Consider the following 21,267-nt stretch of genomic DNA (forward strand, 5'->3'; position numbering starts at 1 on the left):
TTTATTGTTTCTTGATGGCATTAATATGGATTTAATACAGGGCAGGCCTAGTGTATGTACACATAATGAAAAAAAAAACACCAATTAAATTATTCCATTATTTTAGAATATGTTAAAAAATCTAAGTTTATCATTAACATTTTAACTGACTCTTAATATTAAGCTAAAACTTGCAACGCTATAATATGACCCATTTTTGCATATATATTTTCTTTACATTTTAGACATTTTGTCTTATTTTGTCTAAAGTTGTTAAATATCTTAAAATAAATAGAAAATAAAAAATGTTTTTATTTACTTTTTTAATTTTTTTTTAACTTTCAATCAATCGCATTTAAATCATTTCGCCAGTCATCTCATGTGTTTAAGAGTTTAAATATGATAGTTTAAATATAATGTCGTGGTAAAGCCCTACACGTCGCACTGACGATGTTGATCAAGCGCGCGATGTCTGGCGCAGTATACAGTGAAGTGATGTGTAGGGACGGGCTCTAGGACCTGAGTGAAACCAGCCACAGACAGAGAGAGAGAGAGAGAGAGAGAGAGAGAGAGAGAGAGAGAGAGAGAGAGAGAGAGAGAGAGAGAGAGAGAGAGAGAGAGAGAGAGGGGGTTCACTGCGCACGGCTTCATCATCATCATCATCCTCCAGACAGCGCAGACACTCGCAGCGGCTCGCCGAGCGTTTAGAGCCGCTCATGATGCGCAGGATTCGGGCCAACGCCATCCTCATCCTCACCGTGGCCTGGATCCTCGGCACCTTCTATTACCTGTGGCAGGACAGCAAACCTTCCTCATCCTCCTCTTCCTCCTCCTCGTCGTCGGGCTCCCAGCTGAAGAACCACGGGCAGAAAGCGAGGCTGGAGGAGCGCACTCTTCCTCTGATCGTGAGTGATGATGATGATGATGATGATGATGATGGGCTGCATGCTGATCACTGCTGCAATGCACGCGTTTATCTGTGTTTCTATGATAATGTCTCGAGCTGATGTATGGAGCCTGTGTGTGTGTGTGTGTGTGTGTGTGCGTGTGTGTGTGTGTGTGTGTTTGTGTGTGTGTCAGCATGATGTCAGGTGCATGTAAGAGGCTTTTCCTTAATCCAGCTGCAGGTGTGTGTGCATGTGTGTGTGTGTGTGTGTGTGTGTGTGTGTGTGATTGAGTGTGTGTGATCCATGTTTCCTTTGTAAGGGTTTAACATACTCCAAACTGTTCAGGCTATCAATAACATCCTGTGTCCCTCATCTTATTTGCTCTGGATTCACATTGGGATTCAAATTTAAATTTGGAGAGTATTTTTATTCTAGATGCCAACATTCCAAAACGAATTTGGAACATAGCATTCACGGTATTTAGATTACTGCTCAAACTTAACCCCGTCTCTGACATATGAAATAATAGTCAGAATATGTGAGGGGAAAACAGAAAAGTACAAACTGAGCGAAAATATGCAAGTTGATGCAGACGCTGATATTTATGTGACTAAAAAGTAAGATGTAATTCTGAGAGCTTGTAAATCTAGATCTTTCTTTATAACAGTACAGCAGATACTAACATAAAATGATAAATCAGTCTTCACTCTCTAGAATATTTCTTAGTAAGATTCAAAACCTGATGATAAAGGATAAAGTATCAATTAGATGACAGAAGGCTTGAAGTAGATTGTGTGCAACAGATTTAAGAACGTTTTGATCATGTTTATCATTTAGATGCCTCAAATATGATACAGTAGGATATAATTAATTAATATAAAATGCCACCAAACCTGACTGATGCTATATAACCGGTGTTGATATGGTTGAGGAAGCTCTGCTTTATTATTTTCAGATGCATAACTCAGGTAATTTAAATAGACACAGCTAGGCTGGTGGAGTGGAATCATCAGGAGTTGTAGATATTTGCAGGTGATCGGAGTCATCTGTGCTCTACGGCTGTTTTCTGTTTGTTGTGCTTCTCACAGTTTGTCTCCACATTCATCAGGTCGAGAGAAAACACTCTGGTTTTACTCCTCAGACGTCTGCTGGCTTCCTAAAACGAATGCGTAATATGCAAAGTTTTGCGATTTGTTTTGAAATGATTCTACACATGCAGAAATACCACAGGGTCAATGCATGCATGTGAGCACTAGAAGAAGAAAAGAAGATCAAACATCAGGAGAGGAGTGCTGTGTCCTGAGCTCCATGGAAACAGCACAACCACATCAATATGTGTTTATCAGTGCTCTCGATTCAACCGTTATCCTGGAGGAAATATCAGACTTCTGTCTTTACACGTGTATTTACACCACTGGTTTCATAATGATTACAGATCATGGACAGATCTCTGTAATGTCACGAAGGCTAAAATATATATGTCTATTTATTTATATTGGCTAATGCAATTTAATTACAGCAAGTGTGATGTACAGATATGTGCTGAAATTTTATGAAAATGTTTTCATACAATATTTACAAAACAACTTTTTTAATTATGCGATATTTGACAAAAAAAAAGATTAGTAGTAGTAGTAGTAGTAAAAATATACATATTACTGAATAAACAAAACAAGAAAAATAATAAGAAGTAGTGGTAATGATAACAATAATTGTATTTTTACATTACAACAATAACATTAAAATACTACTATGTATGGCTATTTTAATTTCTTTGTTTTCCAATATTAAATCATCAAACTTTTATTTTGACTGAAAACTGTGGAAGCCTTTTTTTATTTGAAAAGAAAATGAAATAAAAAATAATTGGGTAACACTTTAGAATAGGTAACACCTATTAGTTGCTTATTAGCATGCATATTACTAGATTATTAGCCATGCATTAGTGCTCATTAAGAACATATTAATGAGTTATTCCACTTGACCTTATTCTAATCTTACCCAATACCTAACAACTACATTACTAACTATTAATAAACAGCTTATTATGAATTTATTGAGAAAAATGTCGTAGTTAATAGTTAACAAGTGTTACCTATTCTAAAGTGTAACTTTTTTTTATTTATCTCACATTTCAGACTATTTTTCTTCCAATTCGGAGAGCTAGGAATTGTGAGATATAAAGTCAGAATTGCAAAATATAGCATTCATTTCTATTCCATGGCAGAAGCGAGCTTCCATACTATAGTCAGTGAATAGTGGATTACTGTAAAGCCTCAGTTTTACGACAGAGAACATCTGGAAGGTGATTGGCCTAACATCTGAGGCGTGTGAGTTTGTAACCGACTCTAGAAAGCGCTAACACTACCATCAGTGAACGCTGATCACCTTAAAATGCTCAACTATTAGAGCCTTAAGCATTCAGCAGCGCTGGTCTTGTCCAGGCGTTCGCTGACCGCTGTGAACTGATAGTGATTCTCTACTGTAGCTCCAGTTATCCTGCTATCCATTAGCCTGCTCTGATATCTGATCTGCCCTTGTATTCGTGCCTCTGCCTGTAAAACAAGATGAAATGATTGTCCACTCTGCCCGTTCACTCTATCAATGACAGAAATGCATTTACAAGTCCTGAAAGAAAAGGATAGCCTATGTGGATAAATTAAATCAATTGGGGTGCTTTATCACAGCAGTAATTCAGGCGTTTTATGGCCAGTGTCTCTGGAGCATCGTTGCACGGCACATGTATTTATTTCTCTGAGCTAATGGCAGATCCTGTCTTTACTGAGGCCTGTTCGCAGAGCATCAGTCTCCGCTAATGTTCTTTTATAAGAGGAACAAACACTGAAATATCAGCGCAAGCATCTCTCTCTCATGCTCTCTTTGGATCTGTTTAGGAAGAGTTATTTGATCAGTGGATTTATTTGCTGTGCCTTTTAGGCAAAGCGGAGTGAGCAACATTTGCACATTTTTTCCCAGTATCGTTTGCATGGTGCTCCCAAGCGCAAACTGATTATGTTAGCGCTCTTCTGCTAATGGCCTGGTTTGATTTTGTTGTACTTTTCCAATTGATGCATGTAAACAGCCAGCCGCTTGGACACACACAACACAAACCAGATGTCTCATATCAGGGATATCTCGACTGAGGGCTTGATCGCTTCTTGTGTTGTTATACAATAAATCAAATCAGTGAGCATATTAACGTCTTTGTACAAATTATCTACAAAATCAAGCTTTCTGTAAGTAAAACTGAAACCATTTTTTCCTCAAAATTTCTCAAAATAAAAAAGTTTGATTAAAAAAGAAGGCAAACAGTTGTCACTGAATGATTATGTGGTATTTGAGAGGAAAAACCATGTCATTTGCAGGATACGTGATGTATCTCCTCCAGACTCAATGCACAAAGAACAAAGCAAATGTTTCAGAAAAAATGTTGTAGTTGCTGTTCATCAGCCTGAATAACAGATAGACAGTGTGCTGTGCATCTGTTGGCTTCCACCGCAGATGTGCTCTGTCATAGCCAGTGGCATGTGCATCTCATTAGCCCCGTTCAGAGCTGCTGATGGAATTAAACATGAGAACATGAGATTGAGGACACATTTAGAGCAGCCTGCAGCTTCATAGCAAGGTGATGGCTTTCACACCTGAGGAATGTGTGGGAAAAGCATAAACTAGCAGCTTCAGCAAAGGAAACTAAAGCACATGTCACTGACCATGACACAGTCTGCAGCGGTGAATGTGGAGATAAAAACTCACTGATATGTGACATTATTGCATCTGTTTTAGGGTGATTGCAATTTATACGAAAGCTTGTTTTGCGCCACTGAATAAAAATGCACAATTTTTACTTTTTTGCTTTTTTGCCTTTGCAAAACATCTCACAATTCTGAGAAAAAAATCCGAATTGCAAGATAAAAGTTGCAATTATCAAGCTTGGAAACAAGCTTCCACCGATTTAAATGCAAGTACATGTGATTTAAAACAAGTAGGGCAATTCAGCAAACATAATAATAATAATAACGAGCATTATTATTATTAGTCTGCAATTCGTTTTAATAATACTAATTATTATTTTTTATTATTATTTAAATAAAATGCAGCCTTTTTGATTTATTAATTGCTATAAACCATATTGCTAATCTGATAATAATAATAAATATTATTGTTAAAATGAAACTGAAGCCACTAAGCCATATCTCAATTTAAGTTTTAGATTAGATTAGATTACATTAGATTAAACTTTATTGTCACTGCACATATAAGGTAAAAGGCAACGAAATGCAGTTAGCATCTAACCAGAAGTGCTATAAACAGTAAGTACATAATATACAAGTTCTACAATATGTACAATAACTATGCAGATACATATTATGGACATAATTTGTAGATTATAAATACTATCAGCATGATATACAGATGCCAATCACTGTGGTGTCGTCTGCAAACTTAATGATGGAGTTGGATCCATGCACAGGCTTGCAGTCGTAGGTGTAGAGGGAGTAGAGGAATGGGCTCAACACACAGCCCTGTGGTACGCCAGTGTTGAGTTTGATGGTGGTTTTATGCAGTCCTAAATCTGTCAAATGAATGCAATTAATGCTGAAGTGGAAGAACCATTGCAGACGTAAGAATTTAGCTTCTACCAAGACAAATTGCAACAGCAAGTGCTAGAACTCATGCAGATTCAAATGTCTATCCTTCCATCAAATGTCAATAAATACAGATGCGTTCTCAACTGTGCATACTGGTGCCTTTTCTGCCCTTTCTGAAGTGAAGTCACAGCAGGTGTCTGAACAGAGGTTTGGATAGAGCAGATTATCCTCCGAGTGCATTATATAGCATCTGCTGCTCTTTCTGAGTGTTTAAGGAGTGTAGAGGGATTTCCACCTCTGTTTCCGCCTCTCTCTCTCAGGACATGAATGCTTCACACTGTATCTCCGGCTCACATCTTGAGTCTCTTCTTCTTTGAGCCCCATTTTGTTGAAACAATTCTTAAAAGAGATGCAATCATGATTCTACATATCATCTAGATATCATCTTTCAAGGTGATCTCTACCTGAGCATCATACATAATACAGTATATGACTCATTAAAATGGACTGGAAACAAACACTGGTAAACTATTAATCGTCTTATTGGAAAGAATGTACAAAAAAATTATTGTGGCTTTTAAGACTCAGTTTTCTTTTGCATCATCCATAGAGAACTCCGTTTCTCAGTATTTCAGCAATGTCTGAAAATCTTTCAGCAGTTGTTTTTGGTTGTTGTGTTTTTGAATCTCAATTATTAGACTGTGGCAGAATTGAAAATTCAACTAAAAGTGTTCAACTAATTTTAAACAAAATATATGTAGGCCAAACTGAACAAGGGGTACAAAGGGATGTTTTTGCAACACAAAGTTAATAATTTTTTTACATTTTACAAATGAAATGCTATGTGATATGTACATTTAGAAAATGTAGGAGATTTTTTTCACTGATGTTATTACTAATAGCACACCACTAATCAACAAATTGCATGATTTGATCATTACAACAAACGGTGCAGTCAGGTTATCTGCTGAGTTTACTACTTCATTACAATTTGTTTTAATACACACACACACATGCATATATATATATATATATATATATATATATATATATATATATATATATATATATATATATATATATATATGCATCAGCCCAGCTAACCCAGTTTGCCTGAACAACCTTGAAGTTAAAAATTGGTGATTTGTGTGACTGAGGTTTTATGTTTTTAAATGACTTCACCCATTTTTTCTTTTTCTTTTCTTCTCTTTTCTTCACCCCAAACGAACACAAACTAACAATGAACAATATTTATTTTCCACTTAAAAAAATATAGATTCTATTGACTATTTCATATGTCAGTCTTAACAGGGTTAATAATATGGTAGTACAATTATGTTTTATTATAGTACTATATTTCATCTCAGTTAGCACTCTGCAAGTGAGACATTTATTTAACAGCAGCATCACCAGTGGATAATCCAGCATGTGTGTGTGTGTGTGTGTGTGTGTGTCAGGTGACTCATGCACCAAAGCTGGAGCAGCAGGGTCAGCTCTTGGGCCAGTTTGATGAAAAGGCTTTTCTGTCCAGTAAGCAGCTGAAGACAGGTGAGGATCCGTACAGAGAGCATGCGTTCAACCTGCAGGAGAGCGACCGGCTGGGCAGCGAACGCGCCATCAGAGACACACGCCACTATAGGTAACATGTTGCCATTTGTTACATATTTTGGGCTGATTTAATTGAGCATTCAGCTACCAATAGGAGTGTAGTACTCTAAACTCTGTTTAACATATTTTACCATGTGCAAATCCATTCCTTATGGCTGTGTGGTGAGCTACAGTAGATTTAATATTGACAAAGAAAGCCCTGATTCACTCTGTGTGTTTGCTGCATTCACAGATGTGCTTCCATGACCTTTGACCCTGACCTGCCGCCCACCAGCATCATCATCACTTTTCACAATGAGGCGCGCTCCACCCTGCTGCGCACTATTAAAAGGTGACAGCCCACACTGCACTGAACACACAGAGTGACAGCTGCAACACATTCTTCAAGATAATCGATTAATCTAAGGATTATTTAATAACAAGATATATTAGCATACATGGCTGTGTGAAATACTCAATCTGACTGGTCAGTCGTGACATTCTGAGGGATGTTATGTAACAGATAATGCACATCCAGCCGGCTGTTATTGCAGAATAACCCCCTGACAGGGTGATCAGGATCTGGTATCGCCCTGAAGGGGGTTATTCTTCAATAACAAATGTCTGGATGTGCTTATTACACAGCTACCTGCCACATAAGTAGATAATTAGTCCTGAAATACTGATTTTGAGTTGAAATATTTGAATGCAAAGCGTGAGGAAGCCGCTAGTTCAAACTAGACGGACATTGAAGAAATACGTTGCAGTCAGAGCTGATCTCCCCATACACAAAATACGCAAGCTGCATAGGGCTCCTGAAACACCAGGGGACACGTGCTCTCAAAGCTGATTTAATTTCAGTTTCTTATATTTTTTCTGTACCACACGTTATCATATTAGCTTTATTATAGTGCATTTCTCTTTTTCTATCCTGTTGTTTTTGTTTCAGTGTACTGATGAGAAGCCCACCTCATTTGATACAGGAAATTATCCTTGTGGATGACTTTAGCTCCAACCGTAAGTAGAGCTTCATTTCATTGCAACACACACAAACACGTTGACAATGAGATAAGACCTCTCTGCAGTTGCCAAAGATGCTTCAAGTGTTCAAGTCTCATTTCTGAACTAAAACACTGGAAGACCTTTCATGAGCCAGTTCAGTTCTGGTTAGATTTGCTCATCTACAATACACTGTTATTATCGCATGCTGTTTTATAATGTACTACAAAACACTGAAATGCAATTAACATCTGCTGCTATTTGCACTAAGCCATTCTTTATACTAAAAGGTTTGGAGGGCTGTTGAGGATCGTGAATGGGTGTCCCTTATTTTGCCTCACTGAAGGTGGCAACCCTATAAACCGTCAAACAGAGATTTGGATCTGTGAAGGAAGGAAGTAGTTGTGCATAAAAGGGTTTTTAAAGAGACTCAGTTGTTGTTTTTCTTATATATTTACACACTTGTGCTGTCAAACTGGTGTATAAACACAATATCTCTCTCGTAGATGTGAGATATGGCTGGATATTGAGATAATGGCACACTGTGATTACCTAATATATATATATATATATATATATATATATATATATATATATATATATATATATATATATATATATGAAAGCACTTGATGTGCTCTTTCTACTGCCAAAAGGACACAAGTGAATTCAGTTCAAATTTAATTTGGAGCCAAAACACTTAACACTGACCAAACTAAGCCAACTGCATTTGTGTGTGTCTATGACACTGTGTATCTTCTGTATATTAGTATTTACCTCAGAATATGGAAAATATTCATCATGTGGCTTGATGGTCAGTGCAGGTTTAAGGATTTTGTTTTAAATGGTAAGATTTACAAGTTGTTTACTTGTTTACTGTATACCAGTTTTATTTAGTAAAAACAGATGGGTTTGTTTAACAGTGTATGGCTAAAAATGTAATGAATTATTAAATTGTTAAACTTTGATTAATTCAGTTGTTTAGACATCCTTTTTGATTATTATATTTTAATCAAGCCATTTAAACAGAACTGAGAAACTTTCAAACAGAAAACACTGGCAACCTCAAAAGCACCAGTCAGAGTCATCTTAGCAAGCGCACAGCCACATCCTGGCATCCAGCCACGATTACGATTCTGGAGATCCCTTTCTAATTAATACTGAATACACATTTCACACATTCCATTTCCTCCTTTCAAAACAAATCTCACACACACACACACACACACGTTTGTGAGACACATGCTAGCTGACAGCACAGTGTGAATCACGCTGACATCTGACATGAGAGAGAGTGTGACTTGACTTTTGTTCTGACGCTAATCTGTGCTTTATCCTCCCCTTCACCATCTGCCACGCTTCCTCTGCGGCTTCATTCTCCAGTTCTCCAACACACACACACACACACACACACACACACACACACACACACATTCTAAATTCTCATATCAAAAGAACCGCCCATATATGGATTGCAATTGCGCTTCTGATTCGACATAATTCTCTATCCTTAATGATTGCATAAGTATTTCTGACTTAACACATACTGTAAAAATGAGTTTTGTTGTTTATGTTCAGGGCTAGGTTATTATCGAGAACTAAAATAAATAAAACTAAACCTGTGAAAAATAATGTATTTTTTTATTATTATTAGAAATGATTTGTTACTTTAAATAAAATAAACATTAACTGAAATCAAATAAAATATAAAAAAGTAAGTTGCCAAGGCATCGTTTCTCTTTTTTATTTAAAGTTTAAGTACTAAAATATCTAAAACATAGAATAAAACTACTAAATAAAAGTGAAAACACAGTATAAAAATGAATGAAAATTATAACGAAATCTGTAATATTTATACTGCAATATTTTTTGTCTTGAATAAAACCAGTTATTTTAGATTTTACTTTTTTTTCAGGAGGAAATAGAGCTAATCTATACTAATTGGGTGGGACGTGTTAATCAAAAAATATAACTGTTTTCAACATTAATAATAATCAGAAATATTTCTCGAGCAGCAAATCATCATATTATTCTGATTTCTGAAGATCATGTAGACGCTGAAGACTGGAGGAATGATGCTGAAAATACAGCTAGAAATATATTACCATATATATTACCATTGACTTTTCTTTTCATGTAATAATATTTCAGAATATGAGTGTGGTTCTGTTATTAGTTGTGTGTTTCTGTCTGTTGTCTATAATCATATTCAGTTCAAGCTGCGAACTCAGCTAAAGCATCATTTGTGCTCTGCTGCTGAACCGTGTCCGTCCCACATCAGCAGGAGAATACAGATGTTCAATAACCATCAGTGCAGGAGAACATAATGAAAATCATTGAATTAAAAATTGAACCAGTTCTGTTTCTGAATTCCTGGCTCGTCGGAGGTTTTACTTCTCTCCGCGGTTCCTCTAGAGCTCTAGATTTACCTGATTTGTCAGCGTGATCCAGCTGTAATTAATCCTTCCTCCTCAAAGGTCAACCGCCGACACGCTTCCGTTGTGTGTGTGTGTGTGTGTGTGCTTGTTTCATTCATGGACTGTTTAAGTATATCTTGTGTGCTCCAGTCTAACTGTCCTATTAAAATGATCATGTTGATATGTTTATATGCACATTTGTGCTGCACACTATTTTGTTTGTGCATTCTGGGAAATCAGATTTTCTGATTATCTCTCTCTCTCTCTTTCTCTCTCTCTCTCTCTCTCTCTCTCTGTAGCTGAAGACTGTCGACTGCTCTCTCAGATCCCGAAGGTGCGCTGCCTGAGAAACGAGCGCCGGGAAGGTATGTGTGATTTCTGAAGATCATGTGACACTGAAGACTGGAGTAATGATGCTGAAAATACAGCTGCACATCACAGAAATAAATTACAATTTAATGTAATTGAATTGAAATTTTCTTCAAATTGTTGAAGAAAAAAATCATCAGCTTCATTTTAATAAAAAAAAAAAAACATGTTGTACATGCTATAATGACTAGGGCTGCCCTCGACTAAGGATTTTTCAGGTCAACTAGTAGTCATTCATTTTAAGCATTAAGGCCCCGATATTCTTCAAACTAAGTTTTTTTTTATTCTCTGTTTGAGGACAAAAAGAAGTTTGAAAAGGCTGAGTGATGGTATAATGTTTACGAACTTTCCAACACCCCGCGCTGCTAGAGGCGGGTGTAGATTAATGTAAACGTGTTGCGCGTATCACAACAACGATGAATTGAAGAAGTGTGGGCAATCTAGGTGTGAGACAGGCACCAATGGTCAGAATATTATAGACAAAAGAATAATGTAAGCAGCAGTTCAGAGTCAAGTATCATGTTTGCAATACAAAAGAACCATAATCAGTCCTTTCTGGGAAGTGTGAATGGCTCATAGTCAAAACACTTTAGCATGATATATATTGGAGTCAGTTTAGTGTTCATTTATTTTATTAAACTGGATAAATCGTTACACTTTTTTATAAAAAGAATAAATAATAATGAGTGGTGTCATTATTTACTTTTGATAAAAACAAATTATTTTTATTATATATTCATTTGGCCTATTTAATTTAAATGTGCTTATTGAAAGAACAACAACAGCAGCAGCAGTATGGTGTAACATTTATTTGAAACACATGTATTTGGTTCTTGCTACCTTATCTTTACTCTTTCCTTTCCTTTTTTCCATGGCTTTGAAAACTTGTCTCAGATGTTACTCTTTGTCGCGTTTTGCTTAGCTCCAGGTCATCAGCACCAAGCTTCCTTTAACATTCTAGGAATGAAATGCTTTCTTTGGTGCGGACACTCCAGTGTAATCAGGAGATGTTGTTCTATGCTCGGACCTCCATGGAACGAGAGATGAACCGGGGGGGGGGAAAGTTGCATGTCAAAGAAGGTGGAGTTTCAGAACTGGTCAGCTGTTTCGAGCTGCCGAAACTCAAAACGCCTGGTTTTGTTCGAAATGATGTCATATCAGTTTGTTCTTCGATTTAGTTAAGTAGATCTGGGCCTTTAATCGACGTTTAGTTAGTATGTTTATTAATAAACCATTTAAATCATTATAATTAGCCTTTAATTGTCTACATAGCCTAAGAAGCACTCAAGCACACGCATGATATTGTGTAATCAAGTACTCAGCTTCATGTTGTTCTAACCCCTTCGAGATTTTCGTTATCTGTGAAACAAAAACTGATGTATTTTGATGAAATCTAACAGATTTATGTCAGTCCTCTGAAAATTTTTCACCACCTCAAACATTGCAAAAGATTACATAAGCATGCCTAAGCTTAATAAGCTCAATAAGGTTTGTTTTTGTGCGTCACATGGTAAGATGAGCTTGTTTAAATTTAGGTACATAAAGTAAATAAGTCGTTTATTTATGCATATCTTTGGAAAAATTATTCATGATGCACTTTAAATGATACAATGTTGAAATGCTTTTGGAAAAATGGTTAGTTGTAGCCTATTACAATTCAAGTCATGTATTTAAAAGTGAAATAAAAATATAATTGTAGTACTGTATTAGTATTTTTTGACAAATACATACAAGTAGAACAATATATTGATTTATTACTAAGGCGTAGTTGACACAATTATATTTATAATATAAGTTGGTACAATGTCAGAATGCTTTTTCTTATTTTATAGATAATACTTTATGAAACATAATAATAATACTTTATGAAATATATTAAAATGTTAAAAACTGTTGTGTTTTTTATTTATTTTATATCTTCTTTCTGAAAAGCAGGTTGAAGCACATGCTCATCACAGAAATAGTTAAAAATATATTGCAGTATGTCTACTTTTAATGTACTTTAAAATCACTAAAACTGTATAATTTTACAATGTTCTTACACAAAGTAAACATAAAATATGCTTTAAGAGTAAAATAAGTATGTTTTCTGTAAATACACTAAAAAGTATGCTTGTGTTTACACATAATTCGTAAAAATCATAAGTAAGCATATATTTATTACCACTTTTGCACATTTTAACACACTTTAAGTAACCTTGTTAGGAGTACAACCGTAATATAAATATACTATCTGAATTTTAAGTACAGTATATTTTTAATACATTTAAGTGTACTTCTTTTTCACCTGGGTTAACACATGCTCAGCTGATAAGCTTCATCTATGTACTCAGTGAATGTATTATTTAGTGTGGTCGTAATTATTTTGTAATGAACATATGTTGGTGTTGATCAGGTCTGATCCGGTCTCGTGTCAGAGGGGCGTCCGCGGCTTCAGCCTCCATTCTCACCTTCCTGGACAGTCACTGTGAGGTCAACACAGACTGGCTGCAACCCATGATCCAGAGAGTCAAAGAGGTGCGTCTGCTCGCGTCTCTGTCGGACACACTAACACAACACATCTCATCATGAACACACCTCTGGTGGTGCAAAACCTCTTGCTTTTTGGTCAGATCACATGACCACCCCATGGAATTTCACTGCGCAATTACTACCAAAGAAATTCTATCAAAAGAGTTCCAATGCACAACCATTTATTTCTATCATTAAGGTTAAATATGATAAGGCTATTTAATAACAATGACTCAAAACATACAGATAAATCTAAAATGACAAAATATTTACAAATGATCAAATATTAAGCATAGCATTAGTTCTGGCTGGTCCTAGTCTACCTATAGGGAAACGACGCTTATCACAGCACAATAGCTAACTACCCTCCTCCATCCCCAGCTCCCCCTCTCGTTCAGTCAGGATTCGGCCTTCTGATTCCCCTTTGAATCAGACTCATTTCTCAAATCTGTACATTAAATTATTGATCCATAGAATTTGAGCAGATTTTTCATTTGAGATAGCTACTTGATCTGTATGTGCGCTCTCTGTCTGCGCGGCCACTGACGCTGCTTTAACATCGTGAGTGTGGAGAGTCAGTAGTGAGTCATAAAGTCATAGAGTCCAGTCTGGAGATTTTTCCAGAATCTGAGTGAGAGGAAGGCTTTTTGTCTTCTCACAGCTGCACTGTGTAGCCTCTCTTGTCCTAAATCATCAAGAGCAATTATCATCATCTCATCATCAACATCATTTTCGTCTTCTCAACCACTTTTCAGCAGCATACGAGCTTTGTTATGCAGCCAAGAGCCTAGTTGTTCTCAGTATACCTCGTGCTGCAGGCAGTGATTCAAAATGGTTGCTCAAATCTGCTGATTGTTGAAGAAATGAACTGTCTCATCAGGCACATTTTCCTCAGATGTAAATATGAAAATGTAGTTATGTATAATGTAGAATCAAGGCATCATTAAGTAGTTTAGACACTTTTATAATACTAAAACGCAGTGTAAAGTCCAGCTTTTGACTCAAGGGTCATTATTATTTGACACTTAATACGCATATCTGAATAATATGAGTGCTGTAAGAAATCTAATGATACACACTGAAAGGAACAAATGCTGTCTGCTCTTGTCAACACTTTGAAAAAGAATCTGGTGTCTGGAGCCTTGAGCAACAGTCGGCTTAAACAGAGAAACACTGCTTGAAATATATGGAGCGAGAAAACTATTTGAATTTTGTCATTTAAAATTCTTTATGGATTTTTATTTTTAAACAGCACATTTTTAGGTTTTTAAATGTGACATACTGAACATACATTATGCCATTGGCATCTAGGGCAGCAACAAAAGTCCTCCACTTCTGTCTTTTTGGGTCAGATGGTGTTTGTTAAAAAGAAAATGCCAACATCACACAGCCTTGCGTCACTCCAGTCTTCACATGGAAACAATGGTTGCTTGGATGTGAAGCTGTTGTAAAATCTTTTGATGAGAAGGACAATGTCTTGTGGAGTTCCATAAGAACGTAAGATACACCAGAGGCTTTCTCTGTGGATGCTATCAAAAGCTTTCTCAGAATCTACAAAGTTGATGTAAAATTGTCTCTGCCATTCCATGCACTGCTCAATGAAGTTCCACAGTACAAAAATCTGTACAGCCTCTTCCTTTCCGGAACCCTGTCTGTTTTTCTCTGAGATGTTGATGGATTATGATTTTCGCTAAGATTTTGCTTGGAATGAACAGAAGAGTTATTCCACACCAGTTGTTGCAGTTGCTAGATGTTACAGAGCTCTATCACTCTCTCTCCATTTTCATTCATAGTACCACAGCCCTCTCTTTCCATAGCTCTTTCATAGTTGGTGTTGTTGTTTCCAATCTCATGTCTTGGTGTTTCCTCCAGCACGTCTTGTAACTGCTCGTAAAATTTGTCTTTCAAATCTTCACCGTTGTTTGTAGGGGCATAACACTGTATGATAGTCATGTTAATTTGGGTGATGGAAAACAAGGACTCCATGAAACAGATAGAGACAGGCTGGTTTATATGGACAGGTGCAAACGATGAAAGTGCAGACAGCTGAGTGAAAGTTACAGGTGTGCAATTAACAGTGATGAATGGGACAAAGGCTTGTGGGAAATGTAGTGCCTGCAGTGGGGTGACTATGGGGAAGTGAGACCACTAGTGAACACCCAGGGACACACAGACCAGACACTGTGACATTACCCCCCCTCTAAGGAGCAGCTACCAGATGCTCCACCGAACACAAGAACAAACCAAGGAACACAGAGACCAGGAGGGAGGTGGACTGGTGGAGGGGCCCAGGGCAGAGCCAACAGGGCAGGAATCCAGGGTGGAGCAGGTGGAACTGGAGCCCACCGGCACAGAAGACCACCACAGGGGCATCGATGGCACAGGAGAGCAAGTCTGGTTAGGTAAGCCTGAAATAGAGAACATGAACAGGTTAAGGGTGGCCTCTGTGGCCTTGATGAGATGGTAGATGGTCTACATGGCCATGACAGGACAGGTGGTGAGTTCCTGGATGGCCTACATGGCCATGACAGGATAGGACGAGCGCTCAGGAAGTTCGGCTGAGACATGACGAGGCTCTGGAAGTTCAGCAGAGACCTGAAGAGGTTCTGGTAGTTCAGCAGAGATGTAAAGAGGCTCGGATAGGTCCGTAGTGATTTGACTGGGTTCAAGAAGATCAACTGTGGCTTGACTTCATTCAGGAAGATCAACTGTGGATTGACTTCGTTCAGGAAGATCAACGGTGATTTGCCTTTGCTCATGAAGATCAACGGTGACTTGACTTGACTCATGAGGTCTAACTGTGGTTGGGCTTGACTCATGAGCGTTAATGGCGACTTGACCTTGCCCATGAAGAACACTAGTGACTTGACCTTGCCCATGAAGATCATTGGTGACTTGATGTTGCCCATGAAGAAAACTGGGGACTTGACCTTGCCCATGAAGATCATTGGTGACTTGACTTGTCTAACGGTGGTTTTGCTTGACTCATGAGTGTTAATGGTGACTTGACTCTGGAGGGTCAACAGGGACCTGACTCGACTCTGGAGGAGACACGGGGACCTGACTCGACTAAGAAAAGAAACTGAAAAGCCATGGGCTTCGTCTGAGTGGAGTGTCCTGATGTCAAACACTGTATGAATCTGTGAATCTGCTGTAGGTGGGGTGTGTTACAGATGGATTTCTGGGCTTCAGAGTTCATCGTGTTTGTGTAAAGCACCAGCTATGATTGTAAACACTTGATTTTCCTAGGCAGTTGTAATATGAACTTTCCTGGCACTTTTTTTAATGAGACACTTGCATGTTTACATGCTTTTAATAGTTTTATGTAAGCACAAGTATACGCACAACAGCAAGCAAAGTTTCAGAGTAGCAAACCTTCCAAAGAACATGCAAAGATGATGCATTTCTGCAATAATTAAACACAATCTAGCCACATTTTTCATTTTTCAAATATTGAATATGCATTTATAATGCGGGGGGTTTGCTGTATATATCCTATATATAGGCTATTATATAGTATTATAGTGGTTCAACATATTATGTTGTGTTTTTTCTTAATTTGTTTTCTTTTGGAGTCACAGATCTGATTATTTTTTTCATGTAAGCAAGAAAAAAAATATTTAAAGCGCAATGACAATGCTATTAAGCATTTTTGACATAAGCTAATTTTATGTGTATATATAGGCTACCTTACTCTGTATTTCCGTGCTGTCTGAATTTTCCGTGCAATTTTTCCACGGCCCGGTAGAGGGTCACTACCCGGGGGTTGGGAACCTCTGCCCTAGTGTTTATATATGTGTCTTATCTTGTTTCAAATGTTTATTTTATCATCATTTGCTATATGCAGCAAAGTAAACCAAAATATTAAAAGGTGATTCTCAAAAAATTATCAGTATTTTCTGCAAGCTTTCTTCAAGATAAATGTTTTTAACAACAACATGAATGTACGGAAATGTCTGTGTCTATGCATAAATACAATGTGCGATCTGTGTGTCAAGAGCACTCATAGATGCATTATTATAATGGACTCATGCGTGCATGACTCCTGTATGCCACCGCAATCGTTTTTACCTTGATTGCAGTCTTCATCCATCAAAACGTTACTAGCGAGACTGGTTATCCAGTTGAGAAACCATAGTTTGCGTCTCATCTGGCAATACAGTGGTGGGATGTGTTGACAATCCATTCAGTCTGTACTTCACACAGTGCAATGTGTGAGGGCTCGCGCTCTTCAGAGACAATCACAGAGTATGCAAGAGCTTGTGTTTGAAAGAGAAACATACTGGAATTAATAATTGACTGAAAACGCAACGCAAGTCTCTGTTCTCTTTGATGTAATCAGCCTGGTTTCCTTTAAATTACCGCTGTTTTGGATGGATTGTTTAAACACATTCGCTCTGACTCATTTAGAGTTTAGCAGCTAAAACTGATCTGATCGCAAGTAGAGAAGCAAAATTGGGTTAAAAGGTTAGAATAGAAACTGTGCTTTAGTAATTTTTGTTATCTGCGTCAAATTATTTTAACGCGTTAAGGATTTTTAAAGTAATTGCATGCATTAATGCGTTAACGATGATAGCCCTAATATATACATAATAAATATACACAGTACACACACATATATTATTTAAACAAAATGTTTATTTTGGACGTGATTAATCGCAGTTAATCATTGCTCAGCACTAAAATTTATTTCAACAATTTAGTTTATATTATACTACTGTTTAAGCTGTTTTGATGGTTTTAGAGTAAAAAAAATAAATTTATAATATTAAATTAAACATTAGAAAAATGTTTACACATATGAGAACATTCTTTGTTAGACCGGTTTTGTCAGCCAAAAATTGTCTAAATAACCTTGGTTGGTGACGTCATTTGATTATGTGCACCTGAGAGTTATAAATAGACATGAAACGGACACACCTTCAGGTTTCTTTGTCTTCAGGGACCGTATTGTGTGTGTGTGTGTGTGTGTGTGTGTGTGTTTTGCGTTGTGCTGCATCATAGCTTGTCTTTTGAAAAGAAAAAGAAAGAAAATAGGAATTGTGGTTATGTTGGGGGTTTCTTCAGAATGGGCATAGGACACTTGTCTCTGCAGAGATGGAGATCAAGAGCACCACTCGAATTACTCGAATTACTAAGCTGGACTGGCCGCAGTAGCAGGGGACCAAATGCTCAAAGCTTGATGACAGATTTCTGTCAGGTGTCTAAGGGGATGGAACTCATTGATGGTCTCTTCTCTTTGGCGATCTCCATGATGAGTTAACTCATTCATGGAGTAAGCCTTATCCTATCCATGTCTTTATGCCTCGGATTCAATTTATTCAACCATCGTGGATGCAAAGGCACAAGGCTACACAATGATGCCCCGGGTGGAAGAGACGTTTGTGTCTCTTCCCTGGGAGCTCATCCGCTCAGCAAAAACAATGCTCCCACCAAGCCCTTTAGGTTGACATCCTCACTAGTGGGGTACTTGAGCATGAGTGGGGCCATTGTTCTCTGAACTTCACTGGGCCACAGGCTTGCACCACTGGCCATTCAATGGCAACTGTGGTCTTCACGGAGAGGCACCTGAGGTTGAACAGCTTTTCGCCATATTTCCGCTCTGTCAACACAGTCAGTACCTCAGAACACCGAAACTTAAAAATCCTGCCACAACACAGGAACTTTCTGAGGTTCGCTTTTGGGGGCAAAGTTTACCAGTATCTGGTTCTTCCATTCGGCCTAGCCTTGTCACCCCGTACATACACAAAATGCATGGATGCAGCACTGACTCCTCTTCGACTCCAGGGCATCCACATTTAAAATTAAATAGATGACTGGCTGATTTTGGCCCAGTCTCAAGAGCTTGCACTTTGACATCGGGATGTCATACTATCTCATCTTAATTCTCCTGTCCAGAGGATAACGTATTTTGGGGTTGTATGGGAGTTGTATGGGAGTCGATCACGATGCGAACACAGCTGTTTCCTGCACTTGTCAGATCCATTCTAAACACCTTAAAGTATATCAAGCTAAGCTAGAAAGTTGCCATCCATTATTTTGAAAGTGTTATAGGTCCCATGGATGCTGCATCCACGGTGATACCCTTGGGCCTCCTGCACATGAGACTGTTTTAGTTGTGCCTTAGAGCCACAGGATTTCATCTAAGGGCTAATCCCTGGAGGCAAATAAGGGTTACATGCCAGGGGCTTCATACCCTTTCTATGTGGTCCAGACCCTGGTTTATGACCTTGGGTCCCACTGTAGGTGTATGTTGTCATCACAAGATGCTAGCAACAGACGCTTTCTTCACAGGTTTGGGTGTGCTCTTATACGAGAGTCCAGCCCAAGATATCTGGAGAGGTTAACTTCTCGACTGGCACATCAGTTAGGCTACACAGCAGGTTCTGCTTTGGGCACAAGACAGGTTACTGTCCCTCAGGTCGATTTACATTCCCTGGCATATGAATGTGGGAGCAGACTTGCTTTCCAGACAAGCTGTGCCAAATGGGAAATGGAAACACCATGCCGAAGTAATCAGTCAAATCAGAGGAAAGATTTTAGAGGTAGACCTCTGCGTGCCAGGGCTCCCACCACTTGAATAAGTTATGCCCTCAGATGACGTATTGTTGAAAGTTGGTTTATGACAGTTCCATTCTAAAATGATACAGTTTAATGAAACACCTTAAATACAGTTTTTCTTGAAGCCTTCTGCCATCCGCCATTTATGACACCGGAGCAGGAAACACTTAAATTACTGTGTCTAATACGTGCTCTTCAGATTTACATCCAGTGCACTAGCCAGTTGTATAAGTCGGAGCAGCTTTTCCTATGCTATGGGGACCGCAACCGGGGGCGGCTGCCATTAGACAAATAATGTCACATTGGGTGAGGGATGCTGTTGACCTAGCCTATGAAGCTTTGCTTCTAGGAGATAGGGCCCATTCAACCAGGGGGATTGCACCCTCTATGCCTTTAGCATGAGATGTCCCCTTGCAGCAAGTGTGTGATGTGGCGATTTTACTGACTGTAACCCTGTTCTCTGAAATGGCGAGAACGAGATGCTGCACCTCAATGCTGCACTCTAGGCATGCCTGGACATCCCTTCAGACAAAGGTATAGCCTGAATGTGTGTCTGTTTCAGTTTGATTTATAACCCAGCAGGTGCACGTAATCAAATGACATCACCCACAGAAGTTATTGAATCCAATTCTTGGCATGTTTGAAGAATGTGCATCAAAACTAAACAAATAAAGAATGCTAATTTTCTTTAGATTATTACTAAAGAATGCATTATTGTAATGCAGCATCTCGTTCCACCTTTTTCAGGGAACAGGGTTACAGTCAAGTAACCCGAGACAAATCATTCATAATAAGATCAGTGAAATGTATTTAGAAAACAGATGAATTTCATTTCATGCATTAAAAAACTTAATCTGAGTTTAAATTTTATTTGTTATTTGTGGTTTGTGTTCTCTTGTAGGATCACACACGTGCAATCAGTCCCATCATTGATGTGATCAGTCTGGATAATTTTGCCTACCTGGCCGCTTCTGCAGACCTGAGAGGAGGTGAGAGAGATCTCTCTGCTGTAGCACACACAAAAAAACATCTCTTTAATGTATCAATTTAATAATTACTTTAACATTTGTTTCTGCCAGAATGCAGTATTTTTTAGTTTGCATTTAGTTTGGTCTTTTTTTTTTATTTTGATTGATATTGTTTGTAAAAACAACAAATTGACTTGTTTGTGTATATTTTGTTGTTATCAAGGAAATATTAGGGGATAAACATCTGAAGCAACTTTTGAGTTGATAAAGCACAACTCAACATTTGTTTATAAAACACTTTCGAAACCATGAAAATTGCCCAAAGTGCTGTACATAGACTCATGAAACCAATATAAATTGTACAATGAAATCACTCACATTAATCCAACCCACTCAAACG

General features: G+C 37.9%; 1 protein-coding gene across 1 annotated transcript in view; it reads left to right on the forward strand.

Moving 5' to 3' along the window:
* Positions 1–597: 597 nt before the first annotated feature.
* Positions 598–21,267, forward strand: part of LOC128031453 (polypeptide N-acetylgalactosaminyltransferase 16-like) — a 28,811-nt gene continuing 8,141 nt past the window's right edge. The window contains exons 1-7 of the mRNA XM_052619724.1: positions 598–884; positions 6,913–7,094; positions 7,296–7,394; positions 7,992–8,059; positions 10,758–10,823; positions 13,223–13,344; positions 20,801–20,888. Of these exons, the coding sequence (XP_052475684.1) occupies positions 696–884; positions 6,913–7,094; positions 7,296–7,394; positions 7,992–8,059; positions 10,758–10,823; positions 13,223–13,344; positions 20,801–20,888 (814 nt within the window). The 5' untranslated portion in view covers positions 598–695. The remainder of the gene's footprint in view (positions 885–6,912; positions 7,095–7,295; positions 7,395–7,991; positions 8,060–10,757; positions 10,824–13,222; positions 13,345–20,800; positions 20,889–21,267) is intronic.

This window comes from Carassius gibelio, chromosome A17 (assembly GCF_023724105.1).
Source record: "Carassius gibelio isolate Cgi1373 ecotype wild population from Czech Republic chromosome A17, carGib1.2-hapl.c, whole genome shotgun sequence".
NCBI lineage: Eukaryota > Metazoa > Chordata > Actinopteri > Cypriniformes > Cyprinidae > Carassius > Carassius gibelio.